The sequence below is a fragment of the Equus asinus genome, chromosome 1 (genome assembly GCF_041296235.1).
Source record: "Equus asinus isolate D_3611 breed Donkey chromosome 1, EquAss-T2T_v2, whole genome shotgun sequence".
In the NCBI taxonomy this organism is placed as follows: Eukaryota; Metazoa; Chordata; class Mammalia; order Perissodactyla; family Equidae; genus Equus; species Equus asinus.
Genome location: NC_091790.1, coordinates 100,444,928 through 100,464,548, shown reverse-complemented (window position 1 = coordinate 100,464,548; position 19,621 = coordinate 100,444,928). Strand labels below are relative to the sequence as shown.

The 19,621-nt window shown below is 58.5% G+C and overlaps 1 protein-coding gene across 1 annotated transcript; it reads right to left on the bottom strand.

The window, feature by feature from the left end:
• Positions 1-1,391: 1,391 nt before the first annotated feature.
• Positions 1,392-12,184, bottom strand: NACAD (NAC alpha domain containing). The gene is made up of 8 exons (XM_070502681.1): positions 11,988-12,184; positions 3,066-9,842; positions 2,837-2,946; positions 2,681-2,755; positions 2,130-2,276; positions 1,911-2,057; positions 1,563-1,685; positions 1,392-1,475 (listed from the first exon to the last, which is right to left on the bottom strand). The coding sequence occupies exons 1-8, from the start codon at positions 12,052-12,054 to the stop codon at positions 1,461-1,463; spliced, it is 7,461 nt and encodes a 2,486-aa protein (XP_070358782.1). The 5' UTR covers positions 12,055-12,184; the 3' UTR covers positions 1,392-1,460.
• Between the last annotated feature and the right edge of the window lie 7,437 nt (positions 12,185-19,621).

The following is a 19,621-nucleotide window of genomic DNA, read 5'->3' as shown; positions in this document are numbered from 1 at the left end:
ACCAGGCAAGGGTCTGCAGTCCCTCAGGCTCCCTCCTGCAGAGGGGCAGGGCAGGACAGGAGGAAGAACCTCAGACTGCTCTGGACAGGATGTCTGAGAGCTGTTCACGAGCAGCCCAGGCCGGGCAGAGCTAAGGGAGACACTTGGTAGATACTGTCTCTAGACACGTGTGCAAATCGATCTGCCCTGGAAGCATTTGGGACAGCGAAAGACAGCCACAGCCCAGGGCTGGCCCCTCTAGAGCCCAGCCTGTGCCTGAGCAGTGGGACCTGTAGTGGGATTGCATGAGCCTTCTGTGCAGATGGTCAGGACTGCTCCTGCCCCTTCAGGGGCCCCCACCCACATGTGGTCCCCCACTACAGTCCCTCACCCTGTCCTGGGACATGGCCCCCACTCTCTGGGTCCCTAGACTTTGGAGAAAAGAGGACATAGGCCGGAGTGAGGGGCCAGGAACTTTGAGGATTAACCACTGGCCCCCTGAGCAAATGCGGTTTTCCTGCAGCTTCTCCAGTGCAGGTGCCCTTGTGGAAACTTCTAGGGTCTCCTACATCTGGGGACATCCACCTGGAAACTCCAGTCCCAAGGCCCATGCATTGAGTCACAGACAGGTGACCAGACTGCCTGCAGTCTCTAGGCAAATCAGGCACCCCAGGACATAAGGGGAGGACCACCACCCTTTGGGAACACAGTAGAGGGCCCCCACCCTCGGGGGACAAAAGAGAAGGATGACCACCCTCTGGGACATGCGGGGAGAACCACCACCCTCTGGGGATGGGGAAGGAGGACCACCACTCTGTGGGGACATGGGGGAAAGACCATCACCCTTGGGGACATGGAGGCGGGGACCAGCACCCTCTGGGGACATAGGGGAAAGACCACCACCCTCTGGGGATATGGGGGGGGGGGACCACTGTCCTCTGGGGATATGTGGGGGAGGACCACCACCCTCTGGGGACATAGGGGAAAGACCACCACCCTCTGGGGATATAGGGGGGGACCACTGCCCTCTGGGGATATGGGGGGGGAGGACCACTGCCCTCTGGGGATATGTGGGGGAGGACCACCACCCTCTGGGGATATGGGGCGAGGACCACCACCCTCTGGGGATATGAGGGGAGGACCACCACTCTGGGGACACGGGGAGAGGGCCAGCACCTTCTGGGGACACGAGGGGAGGACCACCACACTCTAGAACCTTCTGGGGACACGGTGGGGAGGGCCATGACTCTGGGGACATGTGGGAAGGACCACCACCCTCTGAAGATGTGGGGGTTGGACCACCACACTCCTTGGGTTCTGTGTAGCCTCTGGAAATGTCTTCACGCCGCCTCAAATCCTGCTCAGCCAGAGCCTGTGCTTGGGGAGCAGTTGGAGCAGGAACAGAGAAACAATGAGGGAACACTCATTTATTGAGCAGCAGAGCTGAGGGGCAGGGATGGAGTTGGGTCACTGGTCAGCGGCTACATTGTCAGCTCCTGCAGGAAATGTAGAAAGAGAGGGTCACGTGGGAGAGGCCCCAGCAGAGCCAGCCAGGGTGTCTGCGAAGGGGCCTAGTCACTCACCATGATGGCGTTTACGATATCGCTCTGGTTGTCCCTCAGGGCCCGCACAGCCTTGGCCCTCGACACATTGGCCTGCGCCATCACCAGCTCAATGTCCCGCAGCTCCAGCCCCGCCTCGTCCACCTGGAGGGGGGCAAGCAGGAGCTGCTGGAGCTGCCCCCCCCCGACACCCCAGGCAGAGTCTCTGAGGGCCCACCCCGCCACCCCCGACCCTGTGGACCTCCCCTAGACCCCCACAGGCAGTGCTCCCCCAGACCCTACAGGCAGAACTCCCCTAGGCCAAGTCCCCCCAAGCAGAGCCTCCCCGCCTGCATGCCTGAGGCAGGGCCCAGCATCCCTGGGCCTCACCTCCTCCTCCTCCTCGTCCCCTTCTTCCTCCTCGCATGGCCTCACATGCGGCCCGGGTGCAGACTCAGGGACCAGGGCAGAGGGCTCCGCGGGCACCTTGAACTTCTCGGCGGCGGCTCTGTGCACTTGCTGGGACAGGTCCTCAATCTGTAGCACAGGGCACAGCTGTCAGCCAAGTCCACACCCCCAGCCCCTGCCCGTGCCCGCGGCCAGTCGAACCTTGGCCTCTCCGAAGACCACGTAGGTGTCCGAGGCCGGGCTCTTGAAGACGTCGGGCTTGGCGATGACGAAAAGGATGTTTTTGGACTTCTGGATGGTGATCCTGGTGACCCCCTGGATCTGCCGCAAGCCCAGCTTGGACATTGCCTGGGGGCACAAGGGGCTCAGACCTGGGTGTCAGCCCCAGGGGTCCCAGTGGGGGGTGGGGGGGAAGGAGCAGGCCCAGGGGCAAGCAGCACACTGCTAGGGGATGAGCGCTCTGCCACCTCCTGGGGACCATCTCTGGATGTAAGCAGACTTCTTTGGACCTTGGGCAGCACTCCATGGGACTCCTCATGGGACCCCTACAGTCGTCTCTGGGACCCCAGGCAGCCCCCCCTTGTGTACAGTAGGGCATTGGACTCAGGCTGAGAGGGCCACCTCAACTGACATGCAGGCCCCAGCTGTTTCACAAGGTGTTCACTACTGAATTCCCCAAGGACCCCCACTGGTAGGATTCATTAGCCATGGGGTGAGAGGGGTCCCCTTGTGCAGCCAGGCCCCCAGCCCACCTTTCGGGCCTTCTTCTCACTGCGACTCTGCTTGGCTTTGGCGACGGTCTCCTCGCTGCCACTGCCCGCTGCAGCCTGGGGAAGGGTGGGGTCTGAGCATCCGAGGGTGGGTGTGGAGCCTTCCCAGGGGCGCACCCTCCCCCCTGGGCCAGGCACCTGGGCCGGGCACTGCGCACTCTGCGGTCCTGAGAAGTTCTCCTCCAGCTCGGCTGATGACTCCCCGTGGCTGTCTGAGTGCTGGCCTGAGCCCGGTGCTCGTGGTGAGTCTGGGGACAGGAGAGGTGTGAGGACAGCTCTGCACCATGGAGCAGGAACCCCTCTGGCCCACCCCACTGCCTCTGGTCCTGCTGCTCAGGACAGCGCTCCAGCCCGGGGTCCCCCTCACCTTCCTCCAGGCTGTCCTGGTCGTCCTGATGCTCGGTAGCTGGGAGCCCTCGAGGGCCGGCTGGGCTCCAGGGCCCAGAGCCAGGAGGCACTTGGCAGGGGGGTGAGAGCTGTGAGGCCAGGTCTTTGGCATGGCTGCCCCTCTTGGAGGCTGCCTTGGGGCTGAGAAGGGGGGCGTGGGGCGGGAGGGTGACTCGCTGTCCGGCCCCCTGGAGGTTTGTGGTTCCTGAGAAGGCAGCCACCGCCCGCTGGGCTCCTGCCTTGGGGGATGGGAGGCTTGGAGAGCCCGGGGGCTCCTCACCCTCCATTGAGTCTTCCCGGGGGCCCTGACAAGGGCAGGGGCCAGGGAGCGCCATGGGAGGCGGGGCTGCCTCCACGAGGACACCAGCAGCAGAGGGCTCAGAGCCCAGGATACTGTCCTGGGGCGCCCTGGGCAGGCCCCCCGTGGGGCTTTCTAGGGACTGTGGTGGGAAGGGGCCGGGGATTCTGGGTGCTGCCTGGGCCCGCTGGCTACTGCCCAGGCTCAGAACAGGCTCTGGCTGCCAGGAGGGAGGTGGGGATGTGGGGGCAGGCTCTTTGGGGTAGCCCTCACCCAGCCTGGGCACAGCCCTCAATGGAGGCTCTGCACAGGAGCCCAGCCAGGCCTCTGAGGCCACAGCCCCTGGAAGCCGGGGCTCCGGGGTGGCCCTTCCCTCCTCCACTGGGCTTGGGGGCTGTGCCTGGCTGACCTCGGGGCAGGCAGCAGGACACCCCTCTGGGCTGCTGCTCCTGGGAGCCTTCCCGGCACCCTGCGGCCTTGGCTTAAGGCCTCCACTCCACTGGTTCTTGGCCCCCTGGGCCTCCTTTGGCAGCAAGTGGGGCTCAGCTCCACCACCAGTGTGCACGCCGGCATCAGGACAGGCTCTCCACTCGGGCACCAACACATCCTCAGCTACTTCCTTTCCACTGGAGGCACGCTCAGGGGTGTCCAGGGCCTCCGTGGCAGGCTCGGGGGTGTCCAGAGTCTCCGTGTCAGGCTCAGGGGTGTCCAGGCCCTTCGTGGGAGGCTCAGGGGTGTCTGGGGCCTCCGTGGCAGGCTCAGTCGTGTCCAGGGCCTCCGTGTCGGGCTCTGGGGTGTCCAGGGCCTTCGTGGCAGGCTCGGGGGTGTCCAGGGTCTCCATGTCGGGCTCAGGGGTGTCCAGGGCCTCCGTGTCGGGCTCAGGGGTGTCCAGGGCCTTCGTGGCATGCTCGGGGGTTTCCAGGGTCTCCATGTCAGGCTCAGGGGTGTCCAGGGCCGCCGTGTCGGGCTCAGGGGTGTCCAGAGCCTTCGTGGCACGCTCGGGGGTGTCCAGGGTCTCCATGTCAGGCTCAGGGGTGTCCAGGGCCTCCGTGTCGGGCTCAGGGGTGTCCAGGGCCTTCGTGGCAGGTTCAGGGGTGTCCAGGGCCTTCGAGTCAGGCTCAGGGGTGTCCAGGGTCTCCGTGTCGGGCTCAGGGGTGTCCAGGGCCTTTGTGGCAGGCTCGGGGGTGTCCAGGGTCTCCGTGTCAGGCTCAGGGGTGTCCAGGGCCTTTGTGGCAGGCTCAGGGATGTCCAGGGCCTCTGTGTCGGGCTCAGGGGTGTCCAGAGCCTCCATGTCAAGCTTAGGGGTCTCCAGGGCCTCCGTGGCAGGTTTGGGGGTGTCCCCGGCCTCTGTGTCAGGCTCGGGGATGTCCCTGGCTTCCATGGCAGGGGTGTCCATGGCAGGCTCGGGGGTCTCCAAGCCCTCTGTGTCAGGTTCAGGGGTGTCCCTGGCTTCTGTGATAGGCTTGGGAGTGTGCAGGCCCTCCGTGTCAGGTTTGGGGGTGTCCGGTCCCTCTGTGTCAGGCTCAGGGGTGTCCAGGGCCTCCGTCTCAGGCAGGGGCGTTGCCAGGGCCTCCATGTCAGGCTCAGGGGAGTCCAGGACCTCCATGTCAGGCTCAGGGGTGTCCAGGATGTCCACGTCAGGCTTGGGGGTGTCCAGGGCCTCCATTTCAGGCTCGGGGGTGCCCAGGATGTCCACATCAGACTCGGGGGTGTCCGGGCCCTCCATGGCAGACTTGGGGGTGCCCAGAGCCTCCATGTCATGGTCAGGGGTGTCCAGGGCCTCCGTGGCAGGCTCAGAGGTGTCCAGGGCCTCCATGTCAGGCTCGGGGGTGTCCGGGCCCTTCATGGCAGACTTGGGGATGCCCAGGGCCTCCATGTCAGGCTCGGGGTTGTCCAGGCCCTCCGTGGCAGACTTGGGGGTTCCCAGGGCCTCCATGTCAGGCTTGGGGGTGTCCAGAGCCTCCGAGTCAGGCTCAGGGGTATCCCAACTCTCCATGGCAGACCTGGGCGTGGCCAGGCCCTCCTTGTCATGCTTAGGGGTGTCCAGGCCCTCTGTAGCAGATTTGGGGGTGTCCAGGGCCTCTGTGGCAGGCTTGGGCGTGTCCAGGGCCTCCATGGCAGATTTGGGGGTGTCCAGGGTCTCCGTGTCAGGCTCAGGGGTGTCCAGGGCCTCTATAGCAGATTTGGGGGTGTCCAGGATCTCCATGGCAGGCTCAGGGGTGTCCAGGGCCTCTGTGTCAGGCTGGGGGGTGTCCAGGGCCTCCATAGCAGATTTGGGGGTGTCCAGGGCCTCTGTGTCAGGCTCAGGGGTGTCCAGGGCCTCCGTGGCAGGTTCAGAGGTGTCCAGGGCCTCGGTCTCAGGCATGGGTGTGTCCGAGCTCTCTGTGGCAGACTTGGGGGTGCTCAGGGCCTCCGTGTCACGCTCTGGGATGTCCAGGCCCTTTGAGGCAGGCTCAGGGGTTCCAAGGGCCTCTATGTCAGGCTCAGGGATGTCCAGGCCCTCTGTGTCATGCTCAGGGGTATCCAGACTCTCTGTGTCATGCTCAGGGGTGTCCAGACGCTCTGAGGCAGGCTTGGGGGTACCCAGGGCTTCCTCATCATGCTCAGGGATGCCCAGGACTTCCTTGTCATGTTCGGGGGTGTCCAGGCCCTCTGAGGCAGGCTCGGGGGTGTCCAGGACCTCCTTGTCATGCTTGGGGGTGTCCAGGCCCTCTGAGGCAGGCTCGGGGGTGTCCAGGACCTCCTTGTCATGTTTGGGGGTGTCCAGGCCCTCTGAGGCAGGCTTGGGGGTACCCAGGGCTTCCTCATCATGCTCAGGGGTGCCCAGGACTTCCTTGTCATGTTCGGGGGTGTCCAGGCCCTCTGAGGCAGGCTCGGGGGTGTCCAGGACCTCCTTGTCATGCTTGGGGGTGTCCAGGCCCTCTGAGGCAGGCTCGGGGGTGTCCAGGACCTCCTTGTCATGCTTGGGGGTGTCCAGGCCCTCTGAGGCAGGCTTGGGGGTGTCCAGGACCTCCTTGTCACACTCAGGGCTGTCCAGGCCCTCTGAGGCAGGCTTGGGGGTACCCAGGGCCTCCTTATTGTGCTCAGGGGTGCCCAGGACTTCCCTGTCATGTTCGGGGGTGTCCAAGGCCTCTGAGGCAGGCTTGGGGGTGCCCAGGACCTCCTTGTCATGCTTGGGGGTGTCCAGGCCCTCTGAGGCAGGCTCGGGGGTGTCCAGGACCTCCTTGTCATGCTTGGGGGTGTCCAGGCCCTCTGAGGCAGGCTTGGGGGTACCCAGGGCTTCCTCATCATGCTCAGGGGTGCCCAGGACTTCCTTGTCATGTTCGGGGGTGTCCAGGCCCTCTGAGGCAGGCTCGGGGGTGTCCAGGACCTCCTTGTCATGCTTGGGGGTGTCCAGGCCCTCTGAGGCAGGCTCGGGGGTGTCCAGGACCTCCTTGTCATGCTTGGGGGTGTCCAGGCCCTCTGAGGCAGGCTTGGGGGTGTCCAGGACCTCCTTGTCACACTCAGGGCTGTCCAGGCCCTCTGAGGCAGGCTTGGGGGTACCCAGGGCCTCCTTATTGTGCTCAGGGGTGCCCAGGACTTCCCTGTCATGTTCGGGGGTGTCCAAGGCCTCTGAGGCAGGCTTGGGGGTGCCCAGGACCTCCTTGTCATGCTTGGGGGTGTCCAGGCCCTCTGAGGCAGGCTCGGGGGTGTCCAGGACCTCCTTGTCATGTTCGGGGGTGTCCAGACCCTCTGAGGCAGGCTTGGGAGTACCCAGGGCCTCCTTATCATGCTCATGGGTGCCCAGGACCTCCTTGTCATGTTCAGGGGTGTCCAGGCCCTCTGAGGCAGGCTCGGGGGTGTCCAGGACCTCCTTGTCATGTTCAGGGGTGTCCAGACCCTCTGAGGCAGGCTTGGGGGTACCCAGGGCCTCCTTATCATGCTCATGGGTGCCCAGGACTTCCCTGTCATGTTCAGGGGTGTCCAGGCCCTCTGAGGCAGGCTCAGGGGTGTCCCGGACCTCCTTGTCATGTTCGGGGCTGTCCAGACCCTCTGAGGCAGGCCCTGGGGTGTCCAGGACCTCCTTGTCATGCTTGGGGGTGTCCAGGCCTTCTGAGGCAGGCCTGGGGGTGTCCAGGACCTCCTTGTCATGCTTGGGGCTGTCCAGGCCCTCTGAGGCAGGCTCAGGGGTGTCCAGGACCTCCTTGTCATGTTCAGTGGTGTCCAGGTGCTCTGAGACAGGCTCGGGGGTACCCAGGACCTCCTTGTCATGCTCGGGGGTGTCCAGGCCTTCTGAGGCAGGCTTGGGGGTACCCAGGACCTCCTTGTCATGCTCGGGGGTGTCCAGGGCCTCTGAGGCAGGCCCGGGGGTGTCCAGGACCTCCTTGTCATGCTCCGGGCTGTCCAGGCCTTCTGAGGCAGGCTTGGGGGTGCCCAGGACCTCCTTGTCATGCTTGGGGGTGTCCAGGCCCTCTGAGGCAGATTTGGAGATGTCTGGGGCTTCTGTGTCAGGCTCAGCAGGGTCTGGGGCCTCTGTGGCAGGACTGAGGCAGCCCGCATCTTCCTGTGAGGCCCAGGGTATTTCAGCATCTGCAGCTTGCTCTGGGCTGCCCTGTTGGGCCTGGTCCAAGGCTGGAGGCTCTGGGCTTCCAGTGTGGCCTGCGTCCCTATCGTCAGGTGCTGGCCTCAGTCTCAAGGCCTTGTCTCCTTCCCGCCGGGCCGAGGTTGCCATGGGCTCAGTCCCTGGGAGGCAGCTTGCATCTGTCTGCAGGGCCTGATAGCTGGCCGCAGCAGCAGGCCCCTGGCCTGAGGGGAGGCCTGCATCCTGCAGGGGCAGGGGTGTGGCCAGGTCCACTTCTCCAGGCTGTGGCTCAGGGCTGGCTGCAGCAGCAGGCCCCTGGCCCGCTTCCTCCTTCAAATCCTGCGGAGAGTCTGGGCTTGGCAGGAAACCCGCCACGCCCTGTGCAGTCCGAGGCTCCAGGCCTAAGGTGGCATCGTCTCCCTCCTGCAGGGGCTGAGGTGTGGCTGTGGCGACAGGCCCTGGTCCTGCAGTGGAATCTGCCTCTTTCCCCAGGGCCTGAGGGGTCAGCCCGGTGAGGCCAGGGCCTTCCTGTGGGGCGTGCGGGGCCACAGCCGCAGTGGATGCCTGGCCTAAAGCGGGCTCCGCCCCAGCTATTTCAGCAGCAGTTTCCTGGCTCTCAGTGGCATGGCTGGCCTCTCCCTCCAAGACCCCAGGAGCGCACTCCGGGCCCCAGGACAGGGCCTCGCCAGGGCTGTTCTGGAGCAGAGCGGTGGGCTGGGCGTGGGGCTCTCCGCTGTACAGCCTCTCGTCATCTGCCCCTGTGTAGGAAGCCGAGTCGGGGTCAGAGGAGGCTGCCGAGGTGTCGTCTCGGAAGGCAAAGGCCTCATCCATGCCCTCAGTAATGGAGAGGTCAGACAGCGACTGCAGGGAGGAGGCAAAAGTGCTGTCGTCCTCGCCCTCCCCGGCCAGGTCCCCTCCAGGGGCAGGGGCCTCCTCCTCCTGTTCCCCCTCCTGTTCTTCCTCTTGTTCCTCCTCCTCTCCCTCGGGGGGCAGCGGTGTCACCTCTACTGCCTCCACCTCGAAGATCAGGCTGCCCCGGAAGGGCAGGAGGGCGGCGGGGATCATTGGGTCGTTGGCCAGGAAGTCCAGCTCGAAGAAGTGGCCCTCCTGGCCCCAGGAAGAGCTGCTGTCTGCCGAGAGGCTGGACTCTGAGGACAGGGAGCCCGGGGGCCCAGCAGGGGGCAGCTCCTGCTCGTCCGCCATGGACCCCAGCGGGGAGAAGCCCCAGCCCGAGGGGACGTCCAGCCCCTCAGCCGGGGACAGCAGGCTCAGGGAGCAGGATGGGGACGAGGCCCAGCTGTCCCCATCCGCTGTGATGTAGGAGCCTGAGGGCGAGGCCGGTGGTGAGGCAGGTGGCGAGGCAGGTGGTGAGCCCCCTGGCTCAGCCTGGGCATCCCGGGCGTCCCTGCAGGGCCCAGCGCTGGGGAGCAGGGCAGAGGCTGTCTCGGTGGGGGTGGAGGGAGGTGTGAAGTAGGAGTCAGGGTCCAGAGCAGGGAAAGGCACAGGAGGGTCACCCTGAGAACACAACTCGGGGGGTGGGTTCAGGCTGGCGTGCCCACCCTCCCAGTCCCTGAGTTCTGGCAGGGCTGCCCTGGACAGTGGGGGTGCGCGGTGCGTCTCCTCGCCCATCACAATCCGGGGCTCCAGGGTGGCTAGGAGAGGACCCTCGGCAGGTCGAACCTCGGGGGGCCCTGGGCTGGGGCCGCCTTCCGTGGGGACTGCCCAGGCTGAGGGGGTGCCCGGTCCTGCATCCCAGCTGGCTCCCTCTGGTGGGGGCCTGGCTCCTGGCTTGTTGGGCAGGAACGTGAGGGCCAGGGCACTGGGCCCGGGGGTCAGGGCACAGTGCTCCAGCTGGTCCCCTCTCGGGGTGGTGGCCGCAGCTGCATCGCAGGACAGATCTGTGGAGAGAGGAGGGTGTGAGGAGGGCAGCATCCTCACTGAGAAGCGGCCCCCAGGCCACAGCCGTCCCTCCCTCAGCCCAGAGCTGAGCACAGGGCTGGGGCCCCGGGGGTGTTGGCTGAAAAGGGAGAGCAGGAGAGGGAGAGGGGATTGTTGTGTCTGGGTAAAATTTCCAAGCTCTCTGACCACCATGAGCAGCGTGGGGTCACAATGCGTGGGGTGTGGCTGTGGGCACAAAGGGGCGCACTGGCTTTTCTCCGAGATGCTCCATAAAGATGAAACTAGCATCTGTCTCCTCGGACACTGGCTTGCTGCCTCCCTGCAATTAATCTGTGCCGCAGCCTCTGCTGAGCTTGGCAGGGCAGGCCCTCTCATGACCTCCCAGGTCAGAAGGGCCTCAGGGGGCGGGGGCAGGAGCCTGCATTGCTCAGCTCTGGAACATTCCAGGTCTCATGCCTGCTGTGAAGTGGGAGTCTCGCCTCTCTGCCTCATCCCTCTGCTCTTGCTGCCTCCACCTGAGGCCAATTGTCAGGGTCTTACCGGGCTCTGCCCCACTCCTACTCCCAGAGCTGGCACAGGGAGGATGGGAAGCAGGTCCTCAGGCAGGGCGTCCCACTGAGGCTGAGCTGGAGCATTAGGCCATGGGGCGGTGCTGGTAGTGACGATGGCCATCCCATGGAACTCAGAGGGGGCCCTGCCCTGCCCTGTATTCAGCTGTGGTGGGCCCGTGGGCTCTAGAGGCTGCAGGAGGACCTGGCCGAGTCTCTCCACGGTGGCAGCCGCCCCGTGGTGCTGGCAGGGCTTGTTCCTTCTGTCAGGAACATGTGAGTGGGTCCCACAGCTGTGCACAGGGGCTGCTCAGGCTCCAGGGGCATTCTCTGGGGGATTCCTGCTCTACCATGCTCACCCATGACCACTCACAAGTGCAACACCTCCTGTGCCTCAGCTTTCTGTCTGCAAAGTAGAGTATCTGCCAGGATTAGAGGTGAAGCTTGCGAAGGGGTGGCCTCTCCCCAGGCAGCAGCAGCAGCAGAGCCCCAGGCCCTTGGGCCACACCGCTAGGGTGCCGGGGTGGCCAGGAGGTCCTGAGAAGGGGGTCCTTTGGTTCCACTGGGGTGTGATGGACACTCAGCTCCTGGAAGTGGGTGTGGCAGGCAGGGCTGGGTGCTGGAGACTGGGCTCTTGGCACTGAGCCTGGAGTGGCACCCCTGCCCACTGGCATTGGATTCCAGAGCCCCGGGGCAGAGGGAGGGTGGACATGGGCCAAGGGGGCAGTGGAAGGGAAGCCAAAGGTCAAAGGTTTGTATGACTCATTCAAGGTCACCAAGCAGTCCCAGCAGAGCCAGCCCCAGTCTGGGGAGTCCCAGCCCCCACCCTCTTTACTGGACCCCAGAGGCAGGCCAGCCCCCTGGCCCCAGTACTGGTTCCATCTGCAGGTGACTTCTCACCCATAGCAAGGTGCCCTTGGCCCTCCTGAAGCCACACATGGCTGACCTGGCTGGTCAGGCCATCCTGCCTGGTCTTCCAGACCCCTCAGCCTCCACTGACACTTGCTGACCTGGCCTCTCCAAGGACGCGGGTCTGCCCTCGGGGGCCACTGTTCCCAGGCCATGCTCCCCCAGGGCCTCGGGCCTCCCAGATCCACAGGCTGCCCCTGTGGCTTCCTCAGCCTCCAGGGCTGGGCCTGCTCCTCCCGGGCTGGGCCAGTCGCCCATGCTGAGGCAGCCCTCAGACAGCTGGGGGGCCGGCGCCCTGCGCTCCGTGTGTCCTCAGAGGCTGAGGTGCAGTTGAGAACCCGCCGCCTCCCGTCCAGAGCCCCCCAGGCCCGCCCGGCCCAAAGCTCTGCGCGGACAATGGGGCGCGGCGGCCCAGCGGGCGGGCCGCGGCCGGAGCGCACGGAGCGCACGGAGCCTGGGGCGCTCGCAGGCCTCCCGGCTCCGGGACGACATCCCCGCTCCACCCTGCCCTTCCCCGCAGCGCTGAGTGGGGACCGGGGAGGGGCGGTCGGGGTTCAGGTGAAGGGGGTTCAGGGCGCCGAAAGGACCCGGGAGGGGACGGAGAGAACAGGCACGGAGAGGGGACAGGCAGGCAGAAGGAGCAGGGCGGCGGGGACGCACGCAGGCGGGAGAGCGCTGCAGCCTCACCTGTGCGGGGACCCGGGCCGCCCGCCTCAGGCAGCAGCAGCTCGGCGCGAGCAGCCTCCCCGGGCATGGCCTGGCCGTGCGCCCGTCCCTCCGTCCCGGGTCCGTCTGTGAGTCCGTCCCGCGGAGCCTGCGCGGCCACCGCCCCTCGGCCAGGGGGTGGGGGGGGTCAGTGGGTGACGTCAGCGCCGCCCCGCCCGCAGGGCGCCCCGAGTGAGCGTGCGCGGGCGCGCCAGGCACTGCGGAGCGCGGGGGGCGGGGGCCTCCCCCCGACCCGGCTGCGCCCTCCTCCCGCGGCGCGCGGCCCCGCCTTTCCCGCAGCATCCCCTCTTTAACTGGAAAGGGGTTCGGGGCCAGTCGGAGGCTGGGCCGACCCAGGGCGGCATCACGCCTTAGCTGGGTCGGAGAAAGGCGGAGAGTCGGCACAACTCGGGGTGCGGGGGCTGTTGAGTGGTTGAAGGTTCTAGAGGGCAGGGGCGCTTTGGGGGAGGCGGCGGTGCAGTCCTTCTGCCCGGCCGCCCGGACCCCAGCTGCCCCGGCGCAGGGTCCACGCCCAGCCTGGCGCCTCCATCCGAGAGGTGAGCTGGCGCCGCAGCTCCGCACTGATTGGCTGGTCCTCGCACGTCGGTCTCTGTGGCAACCGCCTCCCGGCTCCATGACAACCGGAGCCGGCTGGCGGGAGCGCATTGGGTAGGCAGCCCCAGCGAAACTCTGGGCAGGCGGGTCCCTGGGGCTCCCCGCAGCTCGGGGCTGCCCCACCCTCAGCTCTCGGGTACTGGAAGGACGGTGAAAAACAGGCCTTCCTCCATTCTTGGCAGCCGCCCCTGCCACACCCCCCAGGATGCAAGCCCTCCCAAGACTTCCTGAGATGCGCCCTTGCTTCCACATAGGCTCTCCTGCGCTCAGATTCGCCGAGCACCCGCCCTGTGCCAGGCTCCGGGAGACAGATGAACATTGTCACTACCCCAGAGCTAGCCGGGAGCGGGGGTGGGGAAGGGAATAAGGGCGGCCATTGTCGTGGGGGAGTCTCCTCCGTCCTCGGTCTTCGGCTGGCTCTATCCCGGAGCCCACGGAGCCAGGGGCTGCCTGCTGGGCATCTCTCCACTGCACTGGGCACCAGGCCCCCCACGCCCCAACCTAAGCCCTGCATTCGCATCCTTCTCAGTGGCTGGAAATCTGTCCATCTATACCCCGGGCTAGAGGGGCACTCCTCCTCTTCTTCCTTCCTTTCCTCTGCACGGGTCTTCAGCCTCACCTCTCAGGCATTCCTAAGTTGCCTCCCACCATGGTCTGTTTCAGTTCAGTCCTTCATAACTCCCACTGCCCTGCCAGCCCTCCCAACAAGGGGCCAAAGGATGCACACTCCCTCCCTACAAGGCCTAAGGCCCCTCAACCCTGAGGCTCCAGGGGATGGGGATGGGGGCAATGGCAAGGGGGATCCCACCACAACAGGCTTTCAGTCCAGGAAGCACTCTCCCTACTCGTAGGCACAGGATAGTTTTCCCCTGGGAAGCGCCTCCCATCTCTTCCAGAGCACCAGCAGGGACCAGCAGCCCAAGACCAACACTGCCACAGAGCCTCTGAACATTACATTGTTACTGGAATCACAGGCCATGAAAGTAACCCTGGACCTGCACACTGAGAGTTCACGTGACAACCTGCTACAATAAAAAATCTGAACGTGATAGCCTAACTGTTGAAGATACAATAAAAAAATTACCTGTCACACCAGGAAAGTCAGGAAGGAACCCAAGAACGAGGAAAATCACAACTAGAATAAGAAAAAGTAATTGACTGATGCCAGCACTGAGGTGAGGAAGATGCTGAATTATCTGACAAGGATTTTAAAACAGCCATAATAAAAGTGGTTCAACAAGTAATAACAAGTTATCTGAGGCAAATGGAAAATCTCAGCAAAGAAATAAACACAAAAAGGAACCAAATGGAAATCATAGAACAATATAGAACGATCGCTGAAATGAAAAACTTGCTGAGTGGGCTTATTCGTAGATAGAAATGACAGAGGATGTATCAGTGAGATTGAGGATGGGTCAATAGAAATTACTCAACTGAATTATAAAAAGAAAACACACTGAAAAAGAATTGAACAGAGGCTCAAGAACCTGTGGGGCAATAGCAGAAGATGCATCGTTCACATCACTGGAGTGCCAGAAAGAGGGAAGGAGAACAGGGTTGAAAAAAGTATTCAAAAAAATGACGGCTGGAGCTTCCCAAATTAGGCAACAGATAGAAACTTACAGATTCAGGTAGCTGAGAAAACCTCAAATAGGGTAAACCCAAAGAAATCCATGTCAGGACACATCACACTTTAACTTCTGAACACCAAGGACAAAGACAAAATCTTGACAGCTGCCTGGGGGAAATGACACAATACCTATAGGGATATCGATTAGAATGACGGTGGACTTCTCATCTGAAACCACAGAGGTCAGAAGGAAGCAGCACAACATTTTTTAAGTGTTGAGAGAAATGAAAGTATCATTCAAGAATGAAGGAGAAATGCAGTCTTAGAGGAAGGAAAACTGAAGTGCTTTAACACTAGCAGACTTACCCTTAAGATTGGCTACAGGAACTTCTTCTAAAAGAAAGGCATCTTGGAGCATCAGGAAGGAATAAATAAATCAAGATGGAGTCCCTTAAAGTGTTCAAATAATCCACAGGAACAAGAAACAGAGGTGAGCCAGAAGACAACAATATGGCAGACTGGGACCTTAACATTCGTAAATGTAAATAGCTAAACACAAAGATTGCATTAAATACATTAAAATGTAAATACACAAATTAAAAGGCAAAGATTAGCAGAGTGGATAAAAAAGCAAGACTGAACTATATGCTATTTATAAGAAACTCACTTCAAATTCATTGACATAGGTATCCTGGAAGTAAAATAACAGAAAAAGATACACCATGCAAATGTTAACCAAACACAACACAACACAAACATGAAAAAGCAGGCCGGCTATGTTGATATCTGAGGAAGTTCACATCAGAGCAAAGAAAATGGCTGGAGGCAAAGAGGGACATTATGTAATGACACATTATATAGTGGATCAGTCCTCCAGGAGGACCTAACAATCCTAACTGTAAGCACCAAGCACCAGAGCCTCAAAGCACAGGAAGCAAAAACTGACAGTGCTGGAAGGAGGAATAGACAAGTCCACAGTCACGGCTGAAGACTTCACCAACACCTCTCAACACCCGACAGGACTGCTGGACAGAAAACCAGCACGGGCGCATAACAGCTTGACCACCCCACCACCACCAGCATCCGATCAACATAGCACTCTTCACCCAACAACAGCAGAATACATCTCTTTAAAGTGGGGAATATTCCCCAAGACACATTGTAAAGCAAACATCAACACATTTAAAATAACTGAAATCAGAATACGTACTCAGACCACAATGGACTCAAACTACAAATCATTAACAGAAAGACAACAGGAAAATCTCAAAACACTGGGAAGTAAACAATACGCTTCTAAATAATTCCTGATTCAAAGAGGAAGTACCCCAGCTAATTTTTTAAAAACACAGAACTGAATGAAAACACATACAGAACATCCAAGTATGGGTCTGCAGTTACAACAGGAGAGGGCACATTCACAGCACATCGGAAGAGGAGACGTCTCGATCAGCCATCTTGGTTCCTACCTCACGAAACTAGGGAAAGAGCAAAATAAATCAAAACAAGCAGAAAGAAGGAAATAATAAAGTCAAGAGTAGAAATCAATGAAGTTGAAAACAGGAAGACAATAGAGGAAATCAATGAAACAAAAAATGGTTATCTGGAAAATCAATAAAATTCATAAACCCCTAGCAAGATTGACCAAAATAAAGAGAGAAGACACAAATGACCAGCATCAGGAATGCAGTGGGGGCTGTGATGGTTAATTTTGTGTGTCAGCTTGACTGGGCTAGGGAGTACCCAGCTGGCTGGTAACACGTTATTTCTTGGTGCATCTGTGAGGATGTCTCTGGAGAGACTGGCATCTGATTCAGAGTGAAGAGATCCACCCTCAGGAATGTGGGTGGGCATCGTCCAATCTGTTGGGAGCCCAAGAGGCACAAAAAGGTAAAGGAAAGGCGAATTCTCTCTCTCTTGTTGAGCTGAGATGTTGGTCTTCTCCTGCTCTCGGACATTGCAGCTCCTGGTTCTTGAGCCTTTGGACTCCAAGACTGACACCCGTGGACCTGTTCTCAGGCCTTTGTACTTGGATGGAATTCTACCACTGGCCACAGCTGTCCAGCTTGCAGACAGCAGATTGTGGGACTTCTTGGCCTCCAGAACTGGGTGGAACAATTCCTATAATAAACCTCCTCTTACATCCATGTCTATAGCTCCTGTCGGTTCTGTTTCTCTGGAGAATGCTGACTAATAACAGGGCTGATACTATAGAGCCTGAAGACATTACAAGGATACTAAGAGAATGCTACAAACAACTTAATGCTCCTAAATTCAACAACTTTGAAGAAATGGGCCAGTTACTTGAAAATTAAAATCTACCAAAATGAAATAGATAATCTGAATAGTCCTATAACCATGGAAAAAATGGATTTTTTTTTATAGTCAGCACCATGCTTTTTTTTTTTTTTTTTAAGATTGGCGTCTGAGCTAACAACTGTTGCCAATCTTTTTTTTTTCTGCTTTATCTCCCCAAATCCCCCCAGTACATAGTTGTATATTTTAGTTGTAGGTCCTTCTAGTTGTGGCATGTGGGATCCCACCTCAACATGGCCTGATGAGCAGTGCCATGTCCACGCTTAGGATCCAAACCAGCGAAACCCTGGGTCACCGCAGTGGAGTGCTTGAACTTAACCACTCGGCCACGGGGCTGGCCCCCCAAAAATTGAATTTTTAATTTAAAAACATCCCCAAAGAAATCTTTAGGCCCAGATGGTTTCAATGGAGAATTCTACCAAGTATTTAAAGTAGAATTAACATTAATTTTAAACAAACTCTTCCAGAAAACCGAAGAGGAGGGAATACTTCCTAACTTATTTTATGAGACAAGAAATACCCTGATACTAAAACCAGGCAAAGACAGTACGAAAAACAAACGCTATAGACCAATATCTCCCATTAACTTAGGGACAAGTTTTTATTTTATTTTATTTCTCAATAAAATATTGGAAAATCAAATCCAACAATGTATAAAAAGAATTATACCCCACAACCAAATGCAATTTATTCCAGGTATGCAAGGGTGGTTCAACACTTGAAAATCAATGTAACCCAGCATACCAACAGACTAAAGAAAAACTATATGATAATGTAACTGATACAGAAAAAGCATTTGACATAATCCAATAGCCATTTAGGTTTTTTCTTTTTTGGTGAGGAAGATTGGCCCTGAGCTAACATCTGTGCCAATCTTCCTCTAGTTTGAATGTGTGTTGCTGTCACAGCCTGGCTTGATGAGTGGTGTAGGTCTGCGCCCAGGATCCCAACCCGCAAACCTTGGGCCACTGAAGCAGACCATGCTGAGCTTAACCACTACGTCACTGGGCCGGCCCCTACATTTTAAAAAACTTCTCAGCAAGTTGAAATAAACTTGACCAAGATCATATACAAAAGCCCACAGCTAACATCATACTTGATGGTCAAAGACTGGAAGCTTCTCCCTAAGATCGGGAACAAGGCAAGGATGTCTGCTCTCACCGCTCTTTTCAACATAAGAACATAGGGTCCCCTCAGCCCCCGCCCCTGCCTCCAGTCACAGAACTTTCTTCCCCGGATGACTTCAGCACTTCTTATCCTGCCCCCAGAAACCTGTTGCTGAGGCTGAGTCCTAGGCAGGTATGGCTGAGAGGTGGGGCTCCCTTCTTCTGCTCAGCCCCCACTTGTGGGAGGAGCCTCTGCCTTGGGCCTGGCATGCTGAGAATACTGGCACTCCCCTCCCAGCTCACGGGGAAGTGAGTCCGTGCCAGGAGAGGCTGCTGCCCCCACCCACTGAGGGCTCAGCTCCTAGATTGGAGGTGTCTCTCAGAAGCTTGCCATCGGGCCCTGGCTCAGAGATATTGCCTGTGGGAGAAGTTCCTGATCTCTTCTCATAGGAACTGACTTCACCTGCAGCAGAACCTTGGAAGTTTAAACCTAACGGTGTTCTCCAGAACTGCGGAGGTTGTGGTGAGAGGTGGCAGGGAGGAGACACATGGGTCTAATGACCACGGGCAAGGGTGACTGTGGGCATTCTCATGCACCTCCCTGAGGAAAGCATCAGAGGCTGAGTAATGCAGGGGAAGAGGAATAGACTTCACCAAGATAATCCAGCCAGTCACTAAACAAGCAAGCAACAAAAACAAGCCCCAGTGAGGAGAGGGGTTGGGCCAGGACCCAGCGTTGTTAAATATTTTATCTAAAATGTCCACTTTCCCACAAAAAATTACAAAGCACACACAGAAACAGGAAAACATGACTCGCACACCACCGGTAAAAAAAGCAGGTGATAGAAACTGCCTGTGAGAGGGAGCAGATGCCATAGTTAACAGAAAGGACGGCAAGGCAGCTGTTATAAACACGTGCACAGAACCGAAGGAAAGCACAATTAAAGAAGGGATGGTTTGATGACAAGGTCACATCAAATAGAGAATATCAATAGAGGACAGAAATTATAAATTCACTAGAGGGGGTGAACAGAAGATCTGAACTGGCAGAACTAGTGAGCTTGAACACAGATCACAGGAGATTACACAAGCTGAAGAACAGAGAGAAAAAACAAAAATGAACAGAGCCTCAGAGAAATGTGAAACAGCATTAGGCACACCAACATACACATAATGGGAATGCCAGGAGGAGAGGAGAGAGAGAAAGGAGAATGTTCAAAGAAGCCATGGCTGAAAACTTCCCAAGTTTATTGAAAACAATAACCTATACAATCGGGAAGCTCCATGGACTCCAAGTAGGATATATGCAAAGAGACCCACAAACAGCCGAATAATATAAAAATGCTGAAAGACAAAGACAAAATCTTAAAAGCAGCAAAAATAATTAGGACTAATAAATTAGTTCAGCAAGGCTGGAGGATTCAAGATCAATATATAAAAATTAATTGTTGGGGCTGGGCCAGTGGTGTAGTGGTTAAGGTTGCATGCTCTGCTTCAGCGGCCTGGAGTTCGCGGGTTCAGATCCCAGGAGTGGACCTACACACTGCTCATCAAGCCGCACTGTGGTGGCATCCCACATAGAAAATAGAGGAAGATTGGCACAGATTTTAGCTCAGGACCAATCTTCCTCACCAAAACCCCCCAAAACAAAAAGCCAAACAATTGTATTTCCACAAACTTGCAATGAACAGTCCAAAACTGAAATAAAAAAAATTCCATTCACAGTGACACCAAAAAGAATAAAATATTTAGGAATAAATTTAACAGAAGGAGCTTAAAATTTATACTCTAAAAACTACAAAGCACCATTGAAATTAAGGAGTATCTCAATAAGTGGGAAAACACGCCATGTTCCTGGATCAGAAGAGGCAACGCCATTAAGATGGCAGTCCTCCCCAAACCAATCGAGTGCTTCACTGCGATCCCTAGCTGAACCCCAACTACTTTGTAGGAATCTACAAGCTAATGCTAAAACGTAAATGGAATTGCAAGGGACCAGAAAAGCCAAA

What these genes read in the sequence shown, in the direction of transcription:
- NACAD (XM_070502681.1), bottom strand. Translation starts at nt 12,054, where the DNA reads ATGCCCGGGGAGGCTGCTCGCGCCGAGCTGCTGCTGCCTGAGGCGGGC. An exon ending in CGGCCCGGGTCCCCGCACAG is followed by an intron (nt 9,843 to 11,987) that starts GTGAGGCTGCAG and finishes CTCTCTCCACAG; the next exon opens with ATCTGTCCTGCGATGCAGCT. An exon ending in CCAGGACAGCCTGGAGGAAG is followed by an intron (nt 2,947 to 3,065) that starts GTGAGGGGGACC and finishes TCCTGTCCCCAG; the next exon opens with ACTCACCACGAGCACCGGGC.